The sequence below is a fragment of the Salvelinus namaycush genome, chromosome 15 (genome assembly GCF_016432855.1).
Source record: "Salvelinus namaycush isolate Seneca chromosome 15, SaNama_1.0, whole genome shotgun sequence".
Classification (NCBI taxonomy): Eukaryota; Metazoa; Chordata; class Actinopteri; order Salmoniformes; family Salmonidae; genus Salvelinus; species Salvelinus namaycush.
Window position 1 is genome coordinate 2902809 of NC_052321.1, and position 27210 is coordinate 2930018.

Here is a 27210-nt window from a genome sequence, read left to right on the forward strand (position 1 = left end):
TATCACTACATTACTGTAGCTGTGTTCCTGTAAAGGGTTGTGGTAGATATCACTACATACTGTAGCTGTGTTCTGTAAAGGGTTGTGGTAGATATCACTACATTACTGTAGCTGTGTTCTGTAAAGGGTTGTGGTAGATATCACTACATTACTGTAGCTGTGTTCTGTAAAGGGTTGTGGTATATATCACTACATTACTGTAGCTGTGTTCTGTAAAGGGTTGTGGTAGGATATCACTACATTACTGTAGCTGTGTTCTGTAAAGGGTTGTGGTAGATATCACTACATTACTGTAGCTGTGTTCTGTAAAGGGGTGTGGTAGATATCACTACATTACTGTAGCTGTGTTCTGTAAAGGGTTGTGGTAGATATCACTACATTACTGTAGCTGTGTCCTGTAAAGGGTTGTGGTAGATATCACTACATTACTGTAGCTGTGTTCTGTAAAGGGTTGTGGTAGATATCACTACATTACTGTAGCTGTGTTCTGTAAAGGGTTGTGGTAGATATCACTACATTACTGTAGCTGTGTTCTGTAAAGGGTTGTGGTAGATATCACTACATTACTGTAGCTGTGTTCTGTAAAGGGTTGTGGTAGATATCACTACATTACTGTAGCTGTGTTCTGTAAAGGGTTGTGGTAGATATCACTACATTACTGTAGCTGTGTTCTGTAAAGGGTTGTGGTAGATATCACTACATTACTGTAGCTGTGTTCTGTAAAGGGTTGTGGTAGATATCACTACATTACTGTAGCTGTGTTCTGTAAAGGGGTTGTGGTAGATATCACTACATTACTGTAGCTGTGTTCTGTAAAGGGTTGTGGTAGATATCACTACATTACTGTAGCTGTGTTCTGTAAAGGGTTGTGGTAGATATCACTACATTACTGTAGCTGTGTTCTGTAAAGGGTTGTGGTAGATATCACTACATTACTGTAGCTGTGTTCTGTAAAGGGTTGTGGTAGATATCACTACATTACTGTAGCTGTGTTCTGTAAAGGGTTGTGGTAGATATCACTACATTACTGTAGCTGTGTCCTGTAAAGGGTTGTGGTAGATATCACTACATTACTGTAGCTGTGTTCTGTAAAGGGTTGTGGTAGATATCACTACATTACTGTAGCTGTGTTCTGTAAAGGGTTGTGGTAGATATCACTACATTACTGTAGCTGTGTTCTGTAAAGGGTTGTGGTAGATATCACTACATTACTGTAGCTGTGTTCTGTAAAGGGTTGTGGTAGATATCACTACATTACTGTAGCTGTGTTCTGTAAAGGGTTGTGGTAGATATCACTACATTACTGTAGCTGTGTTCTGTAAAGGGTTGTGGTAGATATCACTACATTACTGTAGCTGTGTTCTGTAAAGGGTTGTGGTAGATATCACTACATTACTGTAGCTGTGTTCTGTAAAGGGTTGTGGTAGATATCACTACATTACTGTAGCTGTGTTCTGTAAAGGGTTGTGGTAGATATCACTACATTACTGTAGCTGTGTTCTGTAAAGGGTTGTGGTAGATATCACTACATTACTGTAGCTGTGTTCTGTAAAGGGTTGTGGTAGATATCACTACATTACTGTAGCTGTGTTCTGTAAAGGGTTGTGGTAGATATCACTACATTACTGTAGCTGTGTTCTGTAAAGGGTTGTGGTAGATATCACTACATTACTGTAGCTGTGTTCTGTAAAGGGTTGTGGTAGATATCACTACATTACTGTAGCTGTGTTCTGTAAAGGGTTGTGGTAGATATCACTACATTACTGTAGCTGTGTTCTGTAAAGGGTTGTGGTAGATATCACTACATTACTGTAGCTGTGTTCTGTAAAGGGTTGTGGTAGATATCACTACATTACTGTAGCTGTGTTCTGTAAAGGGTTGTGGTAGATATCACTACATTACTGTAGCTGTGTTCTGTAAAGGGTTGTGGTAGATATCACTACATTACTGTAGCTGTGTTCTGTAAAGGGTTGTGGTAGATATCACTACATTACTGTAGCTGTGTTCTGTAAAGGGTTGTGGTAGATATCACTACATTACTGTAGCTGTGTTCTGTAAAGGGTTGTGGTAGATATCACTACATTACTGTAGCTGTGTTCTGTAAAGGGTTGTGGTAGATATCACTACATTACTGTAGCTGTGTTCTGTAAAGGGTTGTGGTAGATATCACTACATTACTGTAGCTGTGTTCTGTAAAGGGTTGTGGTAGATATCACTACATTACTGTAGCTGTGTTCTGTAAAGGGTTGTGGTAGATATCACTACATTACTGTAGCTGTGTTCTGTAAAGGGTTGTGGTAGATATCACTACATTACTGTAGCTGTGTTCTGTAAAGGGTTGTGGTAGATATCACTACATTACTGTAGCTGTGTCTGTAAAGGGTTGTGGTAGATATCACTACATTACTGTAGCTGTGTTCTGTAAAGGGTTGTGGTAGATATCACTACATTACTGTAGCTGTGTTCTGTAAAGGGTTGTGGTAGATATCACTACATTACTGTAGCTGTGTTCTGTAAAGGGTTGTGGTAGATATCACTACATTACTGTAGCTGTGTTCTGTAAAGGGTTGTGGTAGATATCACTACATTACTGTAGCTGTGTTCTGTAAAGGGTTGTGGTAGATATCACTACATTACTGTAGCTGTGTTCTGTAAAGGGTTGTGGTAGATATCACTACATTACTGTAGCTGTGTTCTGTAAAGGGTTGTGGTAGATATCACTACATTACTGTAGCTGTGTTCTGTAAAGGGTTGTGGTAGATATCACTACATTACTGTAGCTGTGTTCTGTAAAGGGTTGTGGTAGATATCACTACATTACTGTAGCTGTGTTCTGTAAAGGGTTGTGGTAGATATCACTACATTACTGTAGCTGTGTTCTGTAAAGGGTTGTGGTAGATATCACTACATTACTGTAGCTGTGTTCTGTAAAGGGTTGTGGTAGATATCACTACATTACTGTAGCTGTGTTCTGTAAAGGGTTGTGGTAGATATCACTACATTACTGTAGCTGTGTTCTGTAAAGGGTTGTGGTAGATATCACTACATTACTGTAGCTGTGTTCTGTAAAGGGTTGTGGTAGATATCACTACATTACTGTAGCTGTGTTCTGTAAAGGGTTGTGGTAGATATCACTACATTACTGTAGCTGTGTTCTGTAAAGGGTTGTGGTAGATATCACTACATTACTGTAGCTGTGTTCTGTAAAGGGTTGTGGTAGATATCACTACATTACTGTAGCTGTGTTCTGTAAAGGGTTGTGGTAGATATCACTACATTACTGTAGCTGTGTTCTGTAAAGGGTTGTGGTAGATATCACTACATTACTGTAGCTGTGTTCTGTAAAGGGTTGTGGTAGATATCACTACATTACTGTAGCTGTGTTCTGTAAAGGGTTGTGGTAGATATCACTACATTACTGTAGCTGTGTTCTGTAAAGGGTTGTGGTAGATATCACTACATTACTGTAGCTGTGTTCTGTAAAGGGTTGTGGTAGATATCACTACATTACTGTAGCTGTGTTCTGTAAAGGGTTGTGGTAGATATCACTACATTACTGTAGCTGTGTTCTGTAAAGGGTTGTGGTAGATATCACTACATTACTGTAGCTGTGTTCTGTAAAGGGTTGTGGTAGATATCACTACATTACTGTAGCTGTGTTCTGTAAAGGGTTGTGGTAGATATCACTACATTACTGTAGCTGTGTTCTGTAAAGGGTTGTGGTAGATATCACTACATTACTGTAGCTGTGTTCTGTAAAGGGTTGTGGTAGATATCACTACATTACTGTAGCTGTGTTCTGTAAAGGGTTGTGGTAGATATCACTACATTACTGTAGCTGTGTTCTGTAAAGGGTTGTGGTAGATATCACTACATTACTGTAGCTGTGTTCTGTAAAGGGTTGTGGTAGATATCACTACATTACTGTAGCTGTGTTCTGTAAAGGGTTGTGGTAGATATCACTACATTACTGTAGCTGTGTTATGTAAAGGGTTGTGGTAGATATCGCTTCGTTGCCCTAGCGATCAGCGTAACAGGACCATTACTCAGCATTGTACATTTATATTGAATTGTATGTTTCTTTCTTATTGTTTTAATATTGCACCGGAAAAAATGGCAGCTTTGCAAAGTTGTCCATTTGTCACATCCCTCGCTAAAGGTAGTCAGAGTCTATGAATGGGGTAGGTTACCTTACCGCCCTCTTGATCAGGTCATACCCTGAGGACAACCATCTCTATCGGCTGTTTTGATGTGCCCCTCTTTGGACTTAGCCTTCGGGTTGGTGCGGGACTTCCTCCCCCTGACATCCGCGACCAGCACGCCTCCACGGGGGCGAGACGCCGGATTCCCGGGGTACTTCTGGTAATAACTTGATAGGTTTGTCTAAAACGTAGTAATTTCAAACTTACATTTCTATGCAATCACATTGTGTCTCTCTACTATGCGTGGGAATATTTAAGAAAATATTTCTTAAATTAAAATCATTTGCAGCTGATTTCCTGGTGGTTTTTTTACAGTATTTTATGTCCAACAATGACAATTCCACACAAAAACATTATTATATTTTGCTCAGAAAACTCGGGGGGCCCAAATTCAGCCACCAGTTGGGGAACCCTGACTTACAGATTCATGATATTGGCTAAACTATTTTTATACTTATCTAGATATAGATTTGTTTTGTCAACACATATAGTCTCTCTCGCTCTCGCGCTCTCTGTCTCGCGCGCTCTCTCTCGTTCTCTCTCTCTCGTTCTCTCTCTCTCGTGCTCTCTCTCGTTCTCTCTCTCGTTCTCTCTCTCGTTCTCTCTCTCGTGCTCTCTCTCGTGCTCTCTCTCGTGCTCTCTCTCGTGCTCTCTCTCGTGCTCTCTCTCGTTCTCTCTCTCGTTCTCTCTCTCGTTCTCTCTCTGTATATATGTTTATTGCAGCAAATGTAAAAACCTGCCCTTCCACATCTCCTCTGCTTCATAGTGCTGAGTGTGAGACAGAATACCAATCTCCCTGTGATCTCACTGCAGCACTTTCCTATTGGTCGTTGTTGTGCTGACATTCCTGATGCGTCACACACCCCGGTTGGGGGGTGGGGAGGGTCGGGGGGAAGGAGAGGGGGCTGGCTGGCTGTATATAAACCAGGGCTCTGCAGCGTCGCTGGGCTGGTGCAGTGCAAGACACTCGCTCATCCTCACCGATGGTCTGCAGAACAAGGGGGACTTTAAAAAAAAATTAACATCTGAAACAAAAAAAACATCCTACATTAACAAAAAAAAATCTCGAAAAAAAAAAACAAAACTACTAAAAATCCATCATGAGCTACGATCCTTATATCTCCTACCGCCACACTTGGGACAGCTACCGAGGCTCTTCTCGACCTTCCACCACCAAATCCTTAATGTACTCCTCTCTCTACTCCTCCTCTTCCTCCCGAGCCCTGGGTCTGGCAGCTGGGAAGCAGCGGACCCTGCGTCCACCGGCCTCTTCCTCACTGCCGGATGCGTCTGCACGGATGGACCTGGCCCAGGCCTCCAGCCTCAACACAGAGCTGCTGGGGCTCCGCAGCCAGGAAAAGGAGCAGCTGGTGGGCCTCAACGACCGCTTCGCCACCTACATCGACAAGGTGAGGCGCCTGGAGCAGCAGAACCGGGCCCTTCTGGCAGAGCTGGAGGCTCTCAGGAGGAGGCAGAGGGACCCGTCCCGTCTTCAGGGGCTCTACGAGGGTGAAGCCCGGAGCCTCAGGGCTGCAATCGACCAGAAGACAGGAGATAAGATGCGCATGGAGGCAGAGAGGGACTACCTGAGGGACGTGTACGGGCAGCTGAAGGAGCGCTATGAGGAGGAGGCGCAGTGCCGTGCGGATGCGGAGGAGGCCCTGCAGAGGGCCCGGGAAGAAGTGGGGCGGGCCATGCTGTCTAACTGCGATGCGGAGGCCAGCGTTGTCTCCCTGGCCGAGGAAATGGGCTTCCTGAAGAAGGTGTTTGTGGAGGAGCAGGCGGAGCTGCAGTCCCAAGTAGTGGCGGCTAACGTGTTTGTTGACATGGAGGTGAGCAGGCCAGACCTGTCTGCGGCACTCAAGGAGATCCGGGCGCAATACGAGCGGCTGGCCAATAAGAACATGCAGGCGGCCGAGGACTGGTACCGGGGGAAGTTTGAGTCAGTGGCGGAGATGGCATCGAAGAACAACGAGGCGGTGCGCTCCATCCGGGAGGAGACCATGGAATATCGCCGGCTGCTCCAATCACGCTCCTCTGAGATCGAGGCCCTGCGGAACGTCATCGAGTCGCTGAACAAACAGCTGGAAGAGCTGGAGGAGCACCAAGGGAAAGAGGTCACGAAGTACCAGGTACAGAACCACTCAATCAATCAGAACCAGGGGAACGAGGTATAGAACCCCTCAATCAATCAGAACCAGGGGGAAGAGGTATAGAACCAGGGGGAAGAGGTATAGAACCAAGGGGAAGAGGTATAGAACCAGGGGGAAGAGGTATAGAACCAGGGGAAAGAGGTATAGAACCAAGGGGAAGAGGTATAGAACCAAGGGGAAGAGGTATAGAACCAAGGGGAAGAGGTATAGAACCAAGGGGAAGAGGTATAGAACCAAGGGGAAGAGGTATAGAACCAAGGGGAAGAGGTATAGAACCAGGGGGAAGAGGTATAGAACCAGGGGGAAGAGGTATAGAACCAAGGGGAAGAGGTATAGAACCAAGGGGAAGAGGTATAGAACCAAGGGGAAGAGGTATAGAACCAGGGTGACGAGGTATAGAACCAAGGGGAAGAGGTATATGGTCTGAGAGGGAGATAAGGTACACAGCGACAAAGGTATAGATGTCATAATGTGACCATTTCAAACCGGGGTTTGAAAACTCTTATAGATATAGATGTGATAATGTGAAAGAGCAGTAGCTGGCTGCTAGCAGTGCATGGGGTAGCTGACTCTGATGCTGCTATGACTCTGATGCTGCTATGACTCTGATGCTGCTATGACTCTGACTCTGATGCTGCTCTGACTCTGATCTGGTCCCTGCTCTTTATGGAAAGTGTTTCACTGCACCAGACTTCTCCTCGCCTACCCCCACCTCTCCTACCCCCACCTCTCCTCTCCTACCCTCACCTCTCCTCTCTTACCCCCACCTCTCCTCTCCAACCCCCACCTCTCCTCCTACCCCCACCTCTCCTCTCCTACCCCCACCTCTCCTCCCCTCCCCCCACCTGTCCTCTCCTACCCCATCTCTCCTCCCCTACCCCCACCTCTCCTCTGCTACCCCCACCTCTCCTCCCCAACCCCCACCCCTCCTCTCCTCCCCCCCACCTCCTCCCCCCACCTCTCCTCCCCCCAGCTCTCCTATTCCCCCCACCTCTCCTCTCTCCCCCCACCTCTCCTCTCTCCCCCCACCTCTCCTCTCTCCCCTGTCCCCCTCTCTCCTCTCTCCCCCCCACCTCTCCTCCTCCCTCCAGCCCCCCCCCCCATCTCTTCTCCCCCCCACCTCCCCCCCACCTCCCCCCCACCTCTCCTCCTCCCCCCACCCCCCCACCTCTCCTCCTCCCCCCAGCCCCCCCCCCCACCTCTTCTCCCCCCCACCTCTCCTCCCCCCTACCTGTCCACTCTACTCCTCCCCACCTCCTCCTCTCTCTCCTCTCCTCAGTAGTAATAGATCAGTCTGTGCAGGGAGTCGTCGTGTTCATTGTGTAGAGATGATAGTCTCAGAGGTGTGTCAGTATTCATGGACCCCCTCCATAAGGAGACAAAATGACAGAGGGAAGGTCACACCAAAGCTGTTATTCAGCTGAATATGTCCTTCCACTGTTTCTATATTTAGAAAAATAAACACCTGGTGTGAGACCTGGGCTGTATCTCAATGCCACCTTGTTTCCCATATAGTGTACTAGATAGGGCTCTGGTCCAGGGCACTGCATTATATAGGGAACAGTTAGGATATCATTTGGAACACAGACCTTGCTGTTTTATGGGCCTGATTTTTAATTTATTTATATGATATTATTGTTTCAGGATAAATGGTCTGTTTGTTTCAGGTGAGGATAAATGGCCTGGTTTGTTTCAGGTGAGGATAAATGGTCTGGTTTGTTTCAGGTGAGGATAAATGGTCTGGTTTGTTTCAGGATAAATGGTCTGGTTTGTTTCAGGATAAATGGTCTGGTTTGTTTCAGGATAAATGGTCTGGTTTGTTTCAGGATAAATGGTCTGGTTTGTTTCAGGATAAATGGTCTGGTTTGTTTCAGGATAAATGGCCTGGTTTGTTTCAGGTGAGGATAAATGGTCTGGTTTGTTTCAGGATAAATGGTCTGGTTTGTTTCAGGATAAATGGTCTGGTTTGTTTCAGGATAAATGGTCTGGTTTGTTTCAGGATAAATGGTCTGGTTTGTTTCAGGATAAATGGCCTGGTTTGTTTCAGGTGAGGATAAATGGTCTGGTTTGTTTCAGGATAAATGGTCTGTTTGTTTCAGGATAAATGGTCTGGTTTGTTTCAGGATAAATGGTCTGTTTGTTTCAGGATAAATGGTATGTTTGTTTCAGGTGAGGATAAACGATCTGGAGTGCGACATCAACGAGGCTAAGCAGGAGATGGCTCGCTACCTCAGAGAGTACCAGGACCTTCTCAATGTTAAAATGGCTCTGGACATTGAGATAGCTGCATACAGGTAAGGCTCAGCCACTATCAAATTACATCAAAGTTAATTTGTCATTTGCACAGTATACAGCAAGGAATACACAACACAATGAAATGCTTAAAGTCAAACATATCAACCTGGATCAACAACCACTGGTGTTTGATATGACCAACACAATGATACGACCAACACAATGATACGACCAACACAATGATACGACCAGCACAATGATACGACCAACACAATGATACGACCAACACAATGATACGACCAACACAATGATACGACCAACACAATGATACGACCAACACAATGATACGACCAACACAATGATACGACCAGCACAATGATACGACCAACACAATGATACGACCAACACAATGATACGACCAACACAATGATACGACCAACACAATGATACGACCAACACAATGATACGACCAACACAATGATACGACCAGCACAATGATACGACCAACACAATGATACGACCAACACAATGATACGACCAACACAATGATACGACCAACACAATGATACGACCAGCACAATGATACGACCAACACAATGATACGACCAACACAATGATACGACCAACACAATGATACGACCAACACAATGATACGACCAGCACAATGATACGACCAACACAATGATACGACCAACACAATGATACGACCAACACAATGATACGACCAACACAATGATACGACCAGCACAATGATACGACCAACACAATGATACGACCAGCACAATGATACGACCAGCACAATGATACGACCAGCACAATGATACGACCAGCACAATGATACGACCAACACAATGATACGACCAGCACAATGATACGACCAACACAATGATACGACCAACACAATGATACGACCAGCACAATGATACGACCAACACAATGATACGACCAACACAATGATACGACCAACACAATGATACGACCAACACAATGATACGACCAACACAATGATACGACCAACACAATGATACGACCAACACAATGATACGACCAGCACAATGATACGACCAGCACAATGATACGACCAACACAATGATACGACCAACACAATGATACGACCAACACAATGATACGACCAACACAATGATACGACCAACACAATGATACGACCAGCACAATGATACGACCAACACAATGATACGACCAACACAATGATACGACCAACACAATGATACGACCAACACAATGATACGACCAACACAATGATACGACCAACACAATGATACGACCAACACAATGATACGACCAACACAATGATACGACCAACACAATGATATGACCAGCACAATTATATATTTTTTCTTCACAGGAAACTCCTGGAGGGAGAAGAGTTCAGGCTGACCTTCTCTGCCCTGAACTAAAACCGTTTCACACTGAACCCCAATAACCCTCAACCCCAATATCTCAATACCCTAACCCTAACCCTAAACCATACTCTTTAGTCTTATAGCCCTACCATTGGTCCTCCTTCCACCCTTACCTAAACCCCATACCTTCCTCTCCTACTACCCCACCCTTACCTACACCCCCTACTACCCCACCCTTACCTAAACCCCATACCTTCCTCTCCTACTACCCCACCCTTACCTAAACCCCATACCTTCCTCTCCTACTACCCCACCCTTACCTAAACCCCATACCTTCCTCTCCTACTACCCCACCCTTACCTAAACCCCATACCTTCCTCTCCTACTACCCCACCCTTACCTAAACCCCATACCTTCCTCTCCTATCACCCCACCCTTACCTAAACCCCATACCTTCCTCTCCTATCACCCCACCCTTACCTAAACCCCATACCTTCCTCTCCTATCACCCCACCCTTACCTAAACCCCATACCTTCCTCTCCTACTACCCCACCCTTACCTAAACCCCATACCTTCCTCTCCTACTACCCCACCCTTACCTAAACCCCATACCTTCCTCTCCTACTACCCCACCCTTACCTAAACCCCATACCTTCCTCTCCTATCACCCCACCCTTACCTAAACCCCATACCTTCCTCTCCTATCACCCCACCCTTACCTAAACCCCATACCTTCCTCTCCTATCACCCCACCCTTACCTAAACCCCATACCTTCCTCTCCTACTACCCCACCCTTACCTAAACCCCATACCTTCCTCTCCTACTACCCCACCCTTACCTAAACCCCATACCTTCCTCTCCTATCACCCCACCCTTACCTAAACCCCATACCTTCCTCTCCTATCACCCCACCCTTACCTAAACCCCATACCTTCCTCTCCTACTACCCCACCCTTACCTAAACCCCATACCTTCCTCTCCTATCACCCCACCCTTACCTAAACCCCATACCTTCCTCTCCTACTACCCCACCCTTACCTAAACCCCATACCTTCCTCTCCTACTACCCCACCCTTACCTAAACCCCATACCTTCCTCTCCTATCACCCCACCCTTACCTAAACCCCATACCTTCCTCTCCTACTACCCCACCCTTACCTAAACCCCATACCTTCCTCTCCTACTACCCCACCCTTACCTAAACCCCATACCTTCCTCTCCTACTACCCCACCCTTACCTAAACCCCATACCTTCCTCTCCTATCACCCCACCCTTACCTAAACCCCATACCTTCCTCTCCTACTACCCCACCCTTACCTAAACCCCATACCTTCCTCTCCTACTACCCCACCCTTACCTAAACCCCATACCTTCCTCTCCTACTACCCCACCCTTACCTAAACCCCCTACTACCCCACCCTTACCTAAACCCCCTACTACCCTACCCTTACCTAAACCCCAGACCTCCCCCCCCCCCACAACTCATCCCCACTGTACCACCCTAATCTAGTACCACCCTAATCTAGTACCACCCTAATCTAGTACCACCCTAATCTTGAACAGCCCCCCTAAGCGTCCTGAACGTCATCCTTCCGAAGACAGATGAGCCCTTGTTCTACACAAGAGGTCCACGATGAAGAGGTCCCCCTTCTTCTCCACACTGATGTTGTGACATCATACATCAACAAAATGGCCACCAGGCAGAAGACTGCTGAGAGATAGACTGCACTGCATTAGCTCATACAGCTAAGCCTGTGAGCAATATCCTCCTGCTAGAGTTCCCCTCCATTAGCCTCGTCCCAGATCAGTTTGTGCTGCCATGTCATCGGCTTATGGTCTCTGTCACACCAGCAGAAACAGATCTGGGCTACGTCGCCATCATATCCAAGCATCAGGCTCAGCATTTCATTTGACTGTCCTCCATTTTGTGCAAACATTTGACCAATTGTTTGTAAAGGAGGACTTTATTAAAATGTAATTTAGCTTTGGATGCTTTGGATTGTATCTGTGTGTTGTTCTCATGACGATAGAAAGCTGTTGTGGGCATATTGATTAGGAATATATTGATGTGGAGCTCTATCAACAGGATATTGATCCTGAACTGAACTGGATCCCTGGTTCTGTAGCCAGTGGAACAGTAACCTTAAAGTTTATTGACCTTTCCTTCTCTGTTACTCTTTCATGATATTTCCATTCTCTTTTCAAATTACCACAAGCTTCAGTCAGGCGAAGATAAGACAATAATTTGTTTTGGCATGTTGTTCATGAAACATAAATACTTGCCGTATGTATGAGAAGCTGTGGGTAAGGAAATGTCATGTAAGACTACATTATTAAAGCTTAGTTACTGGTTTCTCCCTGTGATCTTAGAGAAATAGCTCTGTTAGCTTCTGTTAGCCCTTTTCTGTTCTGTAAGGCCTTCCGAACCTAGCCTGGGTACCAGTCTGTTTTGTGCTAACATTCCACTCCTTGCAGCTCCTTGTCATACCAAACATGTTTGGCATATGACACGGAGTACAAGGAGTGGAATGTTAGCACAAAACAGGTCTGGATTTCAGGCTGGTCTGAACCTACAAGCTACAAGTAAACAGTAAAACAACTGAAGAATAACTTAGCCTGGTAACAGAAGTATCCAGCCTGGTAACTCAAGCTCTTTGCTGTGCATATGTACACCGACTGATCCTAGATCTGAAACTATCCCAAGTCTGCACCTTATACTGTATGCGTGGTATACCTGTAAGGGCCAGCAACTTGCTGAATAAAATTACATAACTGAACTGCAAATGATCGCATAAATTGTTTTATATTTTTATAATGTGATTGAATTATTCTAGTGTCGGGTCAAACAAAAGCATGTCTTGTAGACTTTGGTGAAGAAGAGCTTCTTTCTGCCTTCCTCTGATATAGTGACCCAGCCAGGGTGATGTAATGTGTAGACTATAGAGAACAGTACAGGTGACAGTATATATATATGTTTATATAGAGAACAGTACAGGTGACAGTATATATATATGTTTATATAGATAACAGTACAGGTGGCAGTATATATATATATATATATACATATATATATATATATATATATATATAGAGAACAGTACAGGTGACAGTATATATATATATATATATATATATATATATATATATATATATGTTTATATAGATAACAGTACAGGTGACAGTATATATATATATATATATATATATATATATATGTTGGTAGGATTAACAGTATAGGTGACAGTATATATATATATATATATATATATATATATATATATATGTGTGTTTATATAGATAACAGTACAGATGACAGTATATATATATATATATATGTTTATATAGATAACAGTACAGGTGACAGTATATATATATATATTTATATAGATAACAGTACAGGTGACAGTATATATATATATGTTTATATAGATAACAGTACAGGTGACAGTATATATATATATATATGTTTGTATAGATAACAGTACAGGTGACAGTATATATATATATATTTATATAGATAACAGTACAGGTGACAGTATATATATATGTTTATATAGATAACAGTATAGGTGACAGTATATATAGATAGATACATGTTTATATAGATAACAGTACAGGTGACAGTATATATATATAGATATATGTTTATATAGATAACAGTACAGGTGACAGTATATATATATATATATATACTGTCACCTGTATATATATATATATATATATATGTTTATATAGATAACAGTATAGGTGACAGTATATATATATATATACTATGTTTGTATAGATAACAGTACAGATGACAGTATATATATATATATATATATATATGTTTATATAGATAACAGTACAGGTGACCTAGTAAAGAGATCTTCTTCACCAGAATCAGAACTCTTCCAGTGATCTGACTGTATGCTAATTACAGTATATATATATATATATATATATATATATATATATATATAAATATATATATATATATATATGTTGTGTGTGAGTATAGACTGTTTGTTAATTACAGTATATATATATGGGTATAGACTGTATGTTATTTACAGTGTATATATATATATATATATGTTGTGTGTGAGTATAGACTGTATGTTATTTACAGTATATATATATATATTTATATATATATATGTATACAGAGCACATACCTTCCATATGGGTCAGACAAAGAGCAGCACTGCAGCATATCCCACAAAGCCCTGTTCCTGGCAGGCAGCCGTGTGAAAATGAAATGTGTTGGCTTAGAGCTGCATTGTTTTATCAGCACGATTCTATCCAGCCAGCAGGATGGGGGGGTGTAGATCCCTAACATACTGGACCCGCTGGGGGGGTTACATAATGCACCCGCTGGCGGGGGGGTGCAGCAGTGTAGATCCTTAACATACTGCACCCACTGGGGGGGGGGGGGGGGGGATGCAGCAGTGTAGATCCATACTGCACCCACTGGGGGGGGGGGGGATGCAGCAGTGTAGATCCTTAACATACTGGACCCACTGGGGGGGGGGGGATGCAGCAGTGTAGATCCATACTGCACCCACTGGGGGGGGGGGGGGGGGGATGCAGCAGTGTAGATCCATACTGCACCCACTGGGGGGGGGGGGGATGCAGCAGTGTAGATCCATACTGCACCCACTGGGGGGGGATGCAGCAGTGTAGATCCATACTGCACCCACTGGGGGGGGGGGGGGGGGGATGCAGCAGTGTAGATCCATACTGCACCCACTGGGGGGGGGGGGGGATGCAGCAGTGTAGATCCATACTGCACCCACTGGGGGGGAGGGGGGGGATGCAGCAGTGTAGATCCATACTGCACCCACTGGGGGGGGGGGGGATGCAGCAGTGTAGATCCATACTGCACCCGCTGGGGGGGGGGGGTTGCAGCAGTGTAGATCCATACTGCACCCACTGGGGGGGGGGGGGGGGGATGCAGCAGTGTAGATCCATACTGCACCCGCTGGGGGGGGGTGGGGGGTGTAGCAGTGTAGATCCTTAACATACTGCACCCGCTGGGGGGGGAGGGGGATGCAGCAGTGTAGATCCATACTGCACCCACTGGGGGGGGGGGGGGGGATGCAGCAGTGTAGATCCATACTGCACCCACTGGGGGGGGGGGATGCAGCAGTGTAGATCCATACTGGACCCACTGGGGGGGGGGGGGGGGGGGGGTGCAGCAGTGTAGATCCATACTGCACCCACTGGGGGGGGGGGGGATGCAGCAGTGTAGATCCATACTGCACCCGCTGGGGGGGGGGGGGGGGGGGGGTTGTAGCAGTGTAGATCCTTAACATACTGCACCCGCTGGGGGGGGGGGGGGGGGGGATGCAGCGCAGTGTAGATCCATACTGCACCCGCTGGGGGGGGGGGGGGGGGGGAATGCAGCAGTGTAGATCCATACTGCACCCACTGGGGGGGGGGGATGCAGCAGTGTAGATCCATACTGCACCCACTGGGGGGGGGGGGGGGGGGGGGGGGGGGATGCAGCAGTGTAGATCCATACTGCACCCACTTGGGGGCGGGGGGGATGCAGCAGTGTAGAACCATACTGCACCCGCTGGGGGGGGGGATGCAGCAGTGTAGATCCATACTGCACCCGCTGGGGGGGGGGGATGCAGCAGTGTAGATCCATACTGCACCCGCTGGGGGGGGGGGGGGGGGGGTGGGAGAGAGACAGAGAATATCTGCAACTTCTAATCAAACACAACCCAGCAGGCACAGGTCGTTGTACGACGGGCAGATTTTGAAAGGTTTTTAAGATTTCTTTTTTAGACATCAATACGACGTCTACTAGACTTCTAAAAAACCGTCCATATTCAACAAGGAATCCGACCTGCCTAAGAGACGTCTTATTTCTAAACAAAATATGTTGACCTGTTTATTTACAACCTCCCAATATTACAAATGAAACGAAATACATCTCACAGCAGCAATGTTCACTGCAATCCAACCCAACCCAACACACACACACACACACACACACACACACCACTACATCACAACATCCAGCTCCTATGACAACGGTGAGATCATCTGTAAAGAGGAAATAGGCTTTTTAACATAGCAAACACATCCTAAGGTCCCATTCACAATCACTGTTGAACATGTATTTTGTACAAGCATATAATTAAGCAAAAAGGCCTGAGGGGGTGTGGTATATGGCCAATATACCACGGCTAAGGGCTGTTCTTAAGCACGACGCAACGCCGAGTGCCTGGACACAGCCCTTAGCCGTGGTATATTGGCCATATATCACAAACCGCAGATGTTTCCTTATTGCTATTATAAACTGGTTACCAACGTAATTAGAGCAGTAAAAATAACTGTTTTGTCATACCCATTGTCAGCCAATCAGCATTCAGGGCTCGAACCACCCAGATATTTATCTTGGAATAACAAAACCCCATCAGTAAAGGAAAATAAATATCCAAATAACGTCTTTATTAACTGTAGGAAAGGTGGGGAGATTAGAATGACACAAATTAAACACACCACCGTGTCTGTCCGGTGCGTCCTTCAGCACCAGCACGAAGTCCCTGTGCCTGCAGAGGGTCGGGTCTCTTCGCCGCTTGGCCGTCATGTTGGGTTTAATAAAATAAATAAAAATTCAACTTTATTTTAACAGGGAAATCGCATTGAGACCAAGGCCTCTTTTGCAAGGGTCCTGCATGTACACAAATTATACAAAATATACAAATACAAGTATAATAACATACAAGCAGTTTAAGAAAAGCGATCATATTCCTCAACAAGGAGGTCCCCCATCAACAACATGAACTGCCCTGGAGGTAACATCACGGTGCAGAGAGCTCCGCAGATCATTCCATACACGGGGCGCAAAATCTCAATGCAGATGGACCTAATTCCATCCATAGTGATCAATGGAACCTTTAGGAGTTAGCCATCTGAGAACATACAGTGCCTTCGGAAAGTATTCAGACCCTTTGACTTGTTCCACATTTTGTTACGTTACAGACTTATTCTAAAATGGATACAATTGTTTTCTTTCCTGATCAATCTACACACAATACCCCATAATGACATCACAATACCCCATAATGACATCACAATACCCCATAATTACAAAGCAAAAACAGGTTTTTAGAAATTTTTGCAAATGTATTAAAAATTAAAAACTGAAATCAAATTTACATAAGTATTCAGACCCTTTACTCAGTACTTTGTTGATACCCCTTTGGCAGCGATTACAGCCTCCAGTCTTCTTGGGTATGATGCTACAAGGTTGCCGTACCTGTATTTGGGGAGTTTCTCCCATTCTTCTCTGCAGATCCAATCAAGCTCTGTCAGGTTGGATGGGCAGCATCGCTGCACAGCTATTTTCAGGTCTCTCCAGAGATGTTAGATCGGGTTCAAGTCCGGGCTCTGACTGGGCCACTCAAGGACATTCAGAGACTTGTCCCGAAGCCACTCCTGCGTTGTCTTGGCTGTGTGCTTAGGGTCGTTGTCCTGTTGAAAGGTGAACCTTCGCCCCAGTCTGAGGTCCTGAGCACTCTGGAGCAGGTTTTCATCAAGGATCTCTCTGTACTTTGCTCTGTTCATCTTTCCCTCGATCCTGACTAGTCTCCCAGTCCCTGCCGCTGAAAAACATCCCCACAGCATGATGCTGCCACCAGCATGCTTCACCGTAGAGATGGTGCCAGGTTTCCAGACATGACGCATGGCATTGAGGCCAAACAGTTCAATCTTGGTTTCATCAGACCAGAGAATCTTGTTTCTCATGGTCAGAGTTCTTTAGGTGCCTATTGGCAAACTCCAAGCAGGCTGTCATGTGCCTTTTACTGAGGAGTGGCTTCCGTCTGGCCACTCTACCATAAAGGCCTGATTGATGGAATGCTGCAGAGACGGTTGTCTTTCTGGAAGGTTCTCCCATCTCTACCAAGGAACTCTGTCAGAGTGACCACCGGGTTCTTGGTCACCCCCCAGGCGACCAGCTCTAGGAAGAGTGTTGGTGGTTCCAAACTTCTTCCATTTAAGAGTGATGGAGGCCACTGTGCTCTTGGGGACCTTCAATGCTGCAGAAATGTTTTGGTACCCTTCTCCAGATCTGTGCCTCAACACAATCCTGGACAATTCCTTCAGCCTCATGGCTTGGTTTTTGCTCTGACATGCACCGTCAACTGTGGGACCTTATATAGGTGTGTGCCTTTCTAAATCATGTCCAATCAATTGAATTTACCACAGGTGGACTCCAATCAAGTTGTAGAAACATCTCAAGGAGGATCAATGGAAACAGGATGCACCTGAGCTCAATTTCGAGTCTCATAGCAAAGGGTCTGAATACTTACGTACATAAGGTATCGTTTAAAAAAAAAAAATGTAACATTTCTACAAACTTGATTTTGCTTTGTCATTATGGGGTATTGTGATGTCATTATGGGGTATTGTGGTGTCATTATGGGGTATTGTGATGTCATTATGGGGTATTGTGTGTAGATTGCGTTTTTTTGTATTTATTTAAACCATTTTAGAATATGGCTGTAATGTAACAAAACATGGAAAAGGGAAGGGGTCTGAATACTTTCAGAATTCTCTGTCTATAGTTAGTTAACCATCTGAGGACCTCTATAGTTAGTTAACCATCTAAGAACCTCTATAGGTAGTTACCCATCTGAGGACATCTATAGTTAGTTAACCATCTGTGGACATCTATAGTTAGTTAACCATCTGAGGACCTCTATAGTTAGTTAACCATCTGAGGACCTCTATAGTTAGTTAACCATCTGAGGACCTCTATAGTTAGTTAACCATCTGAGGACCTCTATAGTTAGTTAACCATCTGAGAACCTCTATAGTAACATGCACTGTTTCATGGGTGTTAGGATTGCTACCCTGTAGTTCATTGGTCTGTTTGAGGATGGTGTCTGGCACCCTTCACTTGGCTTCACCGTGAACATGGTCTTAGCATCTAACAAAGGGTGTAGCTTGATCCACACTTTCTCACCTTCTTTGAAAGCAACAGTTGTTGGCCTTTGGTTGAAGCTGCGAGCCTTGTTGCAGGATCTGCTGCCGGATCTGGAGGCTGAGCCAACAGTCTCTCTAGGGCAGGTATTCACAAACTACGCGCAACACCGCCGGGGGTACGCCAAATACAAATGTGATTCACAAATAACACCACAATGTCAAATGTAATTTTTTTTCTTTTTTTTCTCAAATGTAACTTTTATTTAACTAGGCAAGTCAGTAAAGAACAAATTATTATTTACAATGACAGCCTACCGGGGAACACTGGGTTAACTGCCTGGGTTAAAAGTCTGCCAAAATGACAGACTTTTACCTTGTCAGCTCAAGGATTCGATCCATCAACCTTTTGGTTACAAGCCCAACGCTCTAACCACTAGGCTACCTGCCTCCTCTAACCACTAGGCTACCTGCCTCCTCTAACCACTAGGCTACCTGCCTCCTCTAACCACTAGGCTACCTGCCTCCTCTAACCACTAGGCTACCTGCCTCCTCTAACCACTAGGCTACCTGCCTCCTCTAACCACTAGGCTACCTGCCTCCTCTAACCAGCTGCTGCTCATTCCGTTTGCTCGAAAACGGATGAATGGTTAAAAAAAGTAAAGGCTACCAGCAGTACTACACCTGCACCTGTCAACGACACAAGTTTTTCTGCTTCCACGAGCACAACCAATGCTAGCATCAGTAATTCTACATTTGTTGTTTACCCATCTAGCATGGACACTGACAGTTGTGAATCTGATGCAGCCGAAGAGCTACTGCCCCCTTACCCGGGAAAACACCGAACAGACACAGACATTGGTCCATCGAAGAGGCGCAAATATGATGAGAACTACATTGATTTGGGGTTCACTTATATTGGGAGTAGTGCCTTTCCTCAGCCACAGTGTGTTATACGTGATAAAGTACTATCTCACAACTCGATGAAACCTTCACTTTTCAACAGACATTTAGAAACAAAACATGCCAATTTGAAAAATAAGCCACTGGGAGTTTTCTGAGTGAGAATTAGGAGGACTTTTGAGTAGTAAGACGTGTGTAAAAGCAACAGATATCATTAATAAGAAGGGGCTAGAAGCATCTTATATGGTGTATGAGCATCTTTCCCGCTCAGCCCAGTCAAAACTGTTCGCTGCTCTGGCACCCCAATGGTGGAACAAACTCCCTCACGACGCCAGGTCAGCGGAGTCAATCACCACCTTCCGGAGACACCTGAAACCCCACCTCTTTAAGGAATACCTAGGATAGGATAAAGTAATCCTTCTAACCCCCCCCCCCCCCTTAAAAGATTTAGATGCACTATTGTAAAGTGGTTGTTCCACTGGATATCATAAGGTGAATGCACCAATTTGTAAGTCGCTCTGGATAAGAGCGTCTGCTAAATGACTTAAATGTAAATGTAATTATGGTGAGCTACCGAGTGGCTAGGACAGGCAAGCCCCATACTATTGTGGAGGACTTAATTCTTCCTGCTGCCATGGATATGGCTGGGACTAGCCTAGTTAAATAAAGAGCAAAATGATTGATTATTATTATATTATTATTTGTGCCCTGGTCCTATAAGAGCTCTTTGTCACTTCACCCTCATTCTTATGTCTAATGAATGTATCGTAAAGTGTGTGTGTGTGTGGCAGGCTTACAATGATGGCAAAAAACAACATTTGAGAGTGCGCTGACCCTGGTGCTAGAGGGGGTACAGCTGGAAGTGGAATGTTTGAAGGGATACGGGACTATAACAAGTTAGGGAACCACTGCTCTAGAGAACCCTTCAGTTTTCTTCCCAGAGCGACCTCGGCGGGAGAGAAGCCTGTGCTCTCATGGTAGGACGGAACTCTACCAGCCACAGATCTCAGTTCTGGTGATTAGCCTTGACGTACGAGGCTAGCATCGTCTTTAGGGTCCGGGTTAACCCTCTCCGTCAAGTTCGTTTGGGGATGGTAGCAAGTTTCTGAACAAGCCCCAATGGTTGCAGAGCTCCTTCAGCAGCTGACTTGTGAACTGCGGCCCCAATTCATATAGGAGGAACTATGGGGTCCCCGATCAAAGGAAGATCTCCTGTCTGAGTATGTTGACTGTCTTGGGAGTCTTGGCATCCCGCAGCGGCAAGCGTTCAACACACTTTGAACCGTAGTCAACAATGACGAGCAGGTAGTGGTTGCTCTTTTTGCTTCTTGAGAAGGGTCCCATTAGATCAATGCCCTCAGATGCCCTCAGCATCTCATCCGGTTCCCTCACGGCAGTGAACTGGGGGTGTCCGGCTGGTTTCCAGCACATGGGCTTGTACTGCTGGCAAACAAGGCAGATCTTTGTGTATGACCATACCTCGTTTCTGACTTGGGGCCAGTTAGCTACAGTACCAGTAAAAAAGTTTGGACACACCTACTCATTCAAGGGTTTTTCTTTATTTTTACTATTTTCTACATTGCAGAATAATAGTGAAGACATCAAAACTATGATTACTACATTATTAAATATTATGGAATCATGTAGTAACCAAAAAAAGGTGTTAAACAAATCAAAATATATTTTTCAAAGTATTTTTCAAATTTGGACTCATCAGACCAAAAGGACAGATTTCCACCGGTCTAATGTCCATTGCTCGTGTTTCTTGGCCCAAGCAAGTCTCTTCTTCTTATTGGTGTCCTTTAGTAGTGGTTTCTTTGCAGCAATTCGACCATGAAGGCCTGATTCACAGACTCCTCTGAACAGTTGATGTTGAGATGTGTCTGTTACTTGAACTCTGAAGCATTCAATCTGAGGCTGGTACCTCTAATAAACTTATCCTCTGCAGCAGAGGTAACTCTGGGTCTTCCTGTCCTGTGACGGTCCTCATGAGAGCCAGTTTCATCATAGCGCTTGATGGTTTTTGTGACTGCACTTGAAGAAACCTTCAAAGGTCTTGACATTTTCTGGAATGACTGACCTTCATGTCTTAAAGTAATGATGGGCTGTTGTTTCTCTTTGCATATTTGAGCTGTTCTTGGCATAATATGGACTTGGTCTTTTACCAAATAGGGCTGTCGTCTGTATACCACCCCTACCTTGTCACAACACAACTGATTGGCTCAAACGCATTAAGAAGGAAAGAAATTCCACAATTAACTTCTGACAAGGCAACACCTATTAATTGAAATGCATTCCAGGTGACTACCTCATGAAACTGGTTGAGAGAATGCCAAGAGTGTGCAAAGCTGTCACGAAGGCAAAGGCTGGCTATTTTGAAGAAACTAAAATCTAAAATATATTTTGATTTATTTAACACTTTTTTGGTTACTACATGATTCCATATGTGTTATTTCACAGTTTTTATGTCTTCACTATTATTCTACAATGTAGAAAAGAGTAAAAATAAAGAAAAACCCTTGAATGAGTAGGAGTGTCCTAACTTTTGACTCTTACTGTATATACTTGATTTTGAATAGGTCCGAAGGTGTCACAAAGGCTGTCTTCTGCTCGCTAGCAGGATCCTTCTTCACCTGCCAGTAGCCGTTAGAGGTCCAAGGAACTGAAGACCTTTGCTCCATGCAGCGACTCAAGGATTTCCTGGAGGTTAGGCATGAGATGGGCATCCAGGTGTTTTTAATTCAGACCTCGGTAGTCAACACAGAAATCAACCAGCTTTATTGGTGACAGGCGATAAGCCTTCTTCCTGATTGGCTGTTCATCTGTGGTTAGGATGGTGTGGGTCACCACCTGTCTATACAGACCTTTGGCCATTGGTGCAGGACATTATGTAATGCTTCCTTGGTGGATGTGTCCACAGGAGCCTTGATGTGCCTGTCCCTCAGATGGTCACTGGGGGGCACTGCAAGATACAGCCATTCCGCTGACAATGCTTCACAGCTGGGCTCATCCGATCTGACATTGCCCTGGAGAAAAGGATGGTATTCTTGCCATCCGTCATGTTGCACACCTGTCTGGAAGTTGAGTAATGTGCCAGACCCAGACCCAGCACAGTAGGGAAGTGCAGACCCAGACCCAGACCCAGCACAGCACAGTAGGGAAGGCCAGACCCAGCACAGCACAGTAGGGAAGGCCAGACCCAGCACAGTAGGGAAGGCCAGACCCAGCAGAGTACAGTAGGGAAGTGCAGACCCAGCAGAGTAGGGAAGGCCAGACCCAGCAGAGTAGGGAAGACCAGACCCAGCACAGTAGGGAAGGCCAGACCCAGCACAGTAGGGAAGGCCAGACCCAGCACAGTAGGGAAGGCCAGACCCAGCACAGTAGGGAAGGCCAGACCCAACACAGTAGGGAAGGCCAGACCCAACACAGTAGGGAAGGCCAGACCCAGCACAGTAGGGAAGGCCAGACCCAGCACAGTAGGGAAGGCCAGACCCAACACAGTAGGGAAGGCCAGACCCAGCACAGTAGGGAAGGCCAGACCCAGCAGAGTAGGGAAGGCCAGACCCAGCAGAGTAGGGAAGGCCAGACCCAGCAGAGTAGGGAAGGTCAGACCCAGCACAGTAGGGAAGGCCAGACCCAGCACAGTAGGGAAGGCCAGACCCAGCAGAGTAGGGAAGGCGAGACCCAGCAGAGTAGGGAAGGCGAGACCCAGCACAGTAGGGAAGGCGAGACCCAGCACAGTAGGGAAGGCCAGACCCAGCACAGTAGGGAAGGCCAGACCCAGCAGAGTAGGGAAGGCCAGACCCAGCAGAGTAGGGAAGGCCAGACCCAGCAGAGTAGGGAAGGCCAGACCCAGCAGAGTAGGGAAGGCCAGACCCAGCAGAGTAGGGAAGGCCAGACCCAGCAGAGTAGGGAAGGCCAGACCCAGCAGAGTAGGGAAGGCCAGACCCAGCAGAGTAGGGAAGGCCAGACCCAGCAGAGTAGGGAAGGCCAGACCCAGCAGAGTAGGGAAGACCAGACCCAGCAGAGTAGGGAAGGCCAGACCCAGCACAGTAGGGAAGGCCAGACCCAACACAGTAGGGAAGGCCAGACCCAGCACAGTAGGGAAGACCAGACCCAGCACAGTAGGGAAGACGAGACCCAGCACAGTAGGGAAGACGAGACCCAGCAGAGTAGGGAAGGCCAGACCCAGCAGAGTAGGGAAGGCCAGACCCAGCACAGTAGGGAAGGCCAGACCCAACACAGTAGGGAAGGCCAGACCCAGCAGAGTAGGGAAGGCCAGACCCAACACAGTAGGGAAGGCCAGACCCAGCAGAGTAGGGAAGGCCAGACCCAGCAGAGTAGGGAAGGCCAGACCCAGCAGAGTAGGGAAGGCCAGACCCAGCAGAGTAGGGAAGGCCAGACCCAGCAGAGTAGGGAAGGCCAGACCCAGCAGAGTAGGGAAGGCCAGACCCAACACAGTAGGGAAGGCCAGACCCAACACAGTAGGGAAGGCCAGACCCAGCAGAGTAGGGAAGGCCAGACCCAGCACAGTAGGGAAGGCCAGACCCAGCACAGTAGGGAAGGCCAGACCCAGCACAGTAGGGAAGACCAGACCCAGCACAGTAGGGAAGGCGAGACCCAGCACAGTAGGGAAGGCCAGACCCAGCACAGTAGGGAAGGCCAGACCCAGCACAGTAGGGAAGGCCAGACCCAGCACAGTAGGGAAGGCCAGACCCAGCACAGTAGGGAAGGCCAGACCCAGCACAGTAGGGAAGGCCAGACCCAGCACAGTAGGGAAGGCCAGACCCAGCACAGTAGGGAAGGCCAGACCCAGCACAGTAGGGAAGGCCAGACCCAGCACAGTAGGGAAGGCCAGACCCAGCACAGTAGGGAAGGCCAGACCCAGCACAGTAGGGAAGGCCAGACCCGGCACAGTAGGGAAGGCCAGACCCAGCACAGTAGGGAAGGCCAGACCCAGCACAGTAGGGAAGGCCAGACCCAGCACAGTAGGGAAGGCCAGACCCAGCACAGTAGGGAAGGCCAGACCCAGCACAGTAGGGAAGGCCAGACCCAGCACAGTAGGGAAGGCGAGACCCAACACAGTAGGGAAGGCGAGACCCAACACAGTAGGGAAGGCCAGACCCAACACAGTAGGGAAGGCCAGACCCAACACAGTAGGGAAGGCGAGACACAACACAGTAGGGAAGGCCAGACCCAACACAGTAGGGAAGGCCAGACCCAACACAGTAGGGAAGGCCAGGTGTGATTTGTGCATCACTAAGTGTAGAGCAGCTTGGCATGTCCACAGGACGTATGGCTTCGTCCATCTGCTAAAACAAATACTTGCTCAGAATATGGGGTCAGAGATTGTGGTTTCTTTCTAAGTTTCCAGAGTGATTCCTGTAACAGAGTGAATGAACACCTTGGGTCTTCCCTGGTTACTAGGCTGGTCTTGGTTCTTCCCTGGTTACTAGGCTGGTCAGGGGTCTTTCCCTGGTTACTAGGCTGGTCTTGGTTCTTCCCTGGTTACTAGGCTGGTCTTGGTTCTTCCCTGGTTACTAGGCTGGTCTTGGTTCTTCCCTGGTTACTAGGCTGGTCAGGGGTCTTTCCCTGGTTACTAGGCTGGTCAGGGGTTTTCCCTGGTTATGAGGGTGGTCAGGACAGTGTATTCAGATGGACTGTGGATCAGGTTCCTTGGCCTCCATCTGGGGGCCACTTCTCCTGGTCCTTGCTGGACCTCTGGCTTTGAACTGCTCTCTGCCTGAGATGGCATTTACCCAGTTCTAGTAGATGGTCTGACCTGCCTGAGATGGCATTTACCCAGTTATAGTAGATGGTCTGACCTGCCTGTGATGGCATTTACCCAGTTCTAGTGGTCTGACCTGCCTGAGATAGACCACCCACTAGAACTGGGTAAATGTCAGCTTCTATGTGGGTCCCAGGCCGCACCGGCTCATCAACTGTGTGGGCTGTCCCTCTTGAGACTGCTGGACAATTTCCAAGTATGAGATTGACCATTTCCATTTTCAGCGTGACCAGGCTTACAGCGCGTACACAGAACTCTGCACTGACGAGCAACGTCTTGGATGCTCTCTTTTCGCCCCCTCTGCCTCAGTCTTCAGAGAGAAATGACCAGAGGAATGCAGTCTTGAATTGGCCCCAGGTATCAACCTGTGACCTTTCAACACGCCACCAGTCTTCGGCTGTGACCTGTAGCACAGTATTCATAGTTGCCAACAGCTCACACACACACACACACTATCGACACACTATAGACACCTATTTCAGCTAGGAGGTGGTCTTCTGTCATTCATACCACAAATATTTCATAACAGAACCCGCCGCGTTACAGTAACACAGAACCCGCCGCGTTACAGTAACACAGAACCCGCCGCGTTACAGTAACACAGAACCCGCCGCGTTACAGTAACACAGAACCCACAGAACCCGCCGCGTTACAGTAACACAGAACCCGCCGCGTTACAGTAACACAGAACCCGCCGCGTTACAGTAACACAGAACCCGCCGCGTTACAGTAACACAGAACCCGCCGCGTTACAGTAACACAGAACCCGCCGCGTTACAGTAACACAGAACCCGCCGCGTTACAGTAACACAGAACCCGCCGCGTTACAGTAACACAGAACCCTCCGCGTTACAGTAACACAGAACCCTCCGCGTTACAGTAACACAGAACCCGCCGCGTTACAGTAACACAGAACCCGCCGCGTTACAGTAACACAGAACCCGCCGCGTTACAGTAACACAGAACCCGCCGCGTTACAGTAACACAGAACCCGCCGCGTTACAGTAACACAGAACCCGCCGCGTTACAGTAACACAGAACCCGCCGCGTTACAGTAACACAGAACCCGCCGCGTTACAGTAACACAGAACCCGCCGCGTTACAGTAACACAGAACCCGCCGCGTTACAGTAACACAGAACCCGCCGCGTTACAGTAACACAGAACCCGCCGCGTTACAGTAACACAGAACCCGCCGCGTTACAGTAACACAGAACCCGCCGCGTTACAGTAACACAGAACCCTCCACGTTACAGTAACACAGAACCCGCCGCGTTACAGTAACACAGAACCCGCCGCGTTACAGTAACACAGAACCCGCCGCGTTACAGTAACACAGAACCCTCCGCGTTACAGTAACACAGAACCCTCCGCGTTACAGTAACACAGAACCCGCCGCGTTACAGTAACACAGAACCCGCCGCGTTACAGTAACACAGAACCCGCCGCGTTACAGTAACACAGAACCCGCCGCGTTACAGTAACACAGAACCCGCCGCGTTACAGTAACACAGAACCCTCCGCGTTACAGTAACACAGAACCCGCCGCGTTACAGTAACACAGAACCCGCCGCGTTACAGTAACACAGAACCCGCCGCGTTACAGTAACACAGAACCCGCCGCGTTACAGTAACACAGAA

At 46.8% G+C, this 27210-nt stretch overlaps 1 protein-coding gene across 1 annotated transcript; it reads left to right on the plus strand.

Annotated features, from left to right (window-relative positions):
- The first annotated feature begins 5168 nt into the window (after positions 1 to 5168).
- si:dkey-33c12.3 (uncharacterized protein LOC335380 homolog) lies at positions 5169 to 8653 on the plus strand. Its single transcript, XM_039008783.1, has 2 exons — positions 5169 to 6334; positions 8525 to 8653. Exons 1-2 carry the CDS (start codon positions 5303 to 5305, stop codon positions 8651 to 8653), a joined length of 1161 nt encoding a protein of 386 aa, XP_038864711.1. The 5' UTR covers positions 5169 to 5302.
- Positions 8654 to 27210: the final 18557 nt, after the last annotated feature.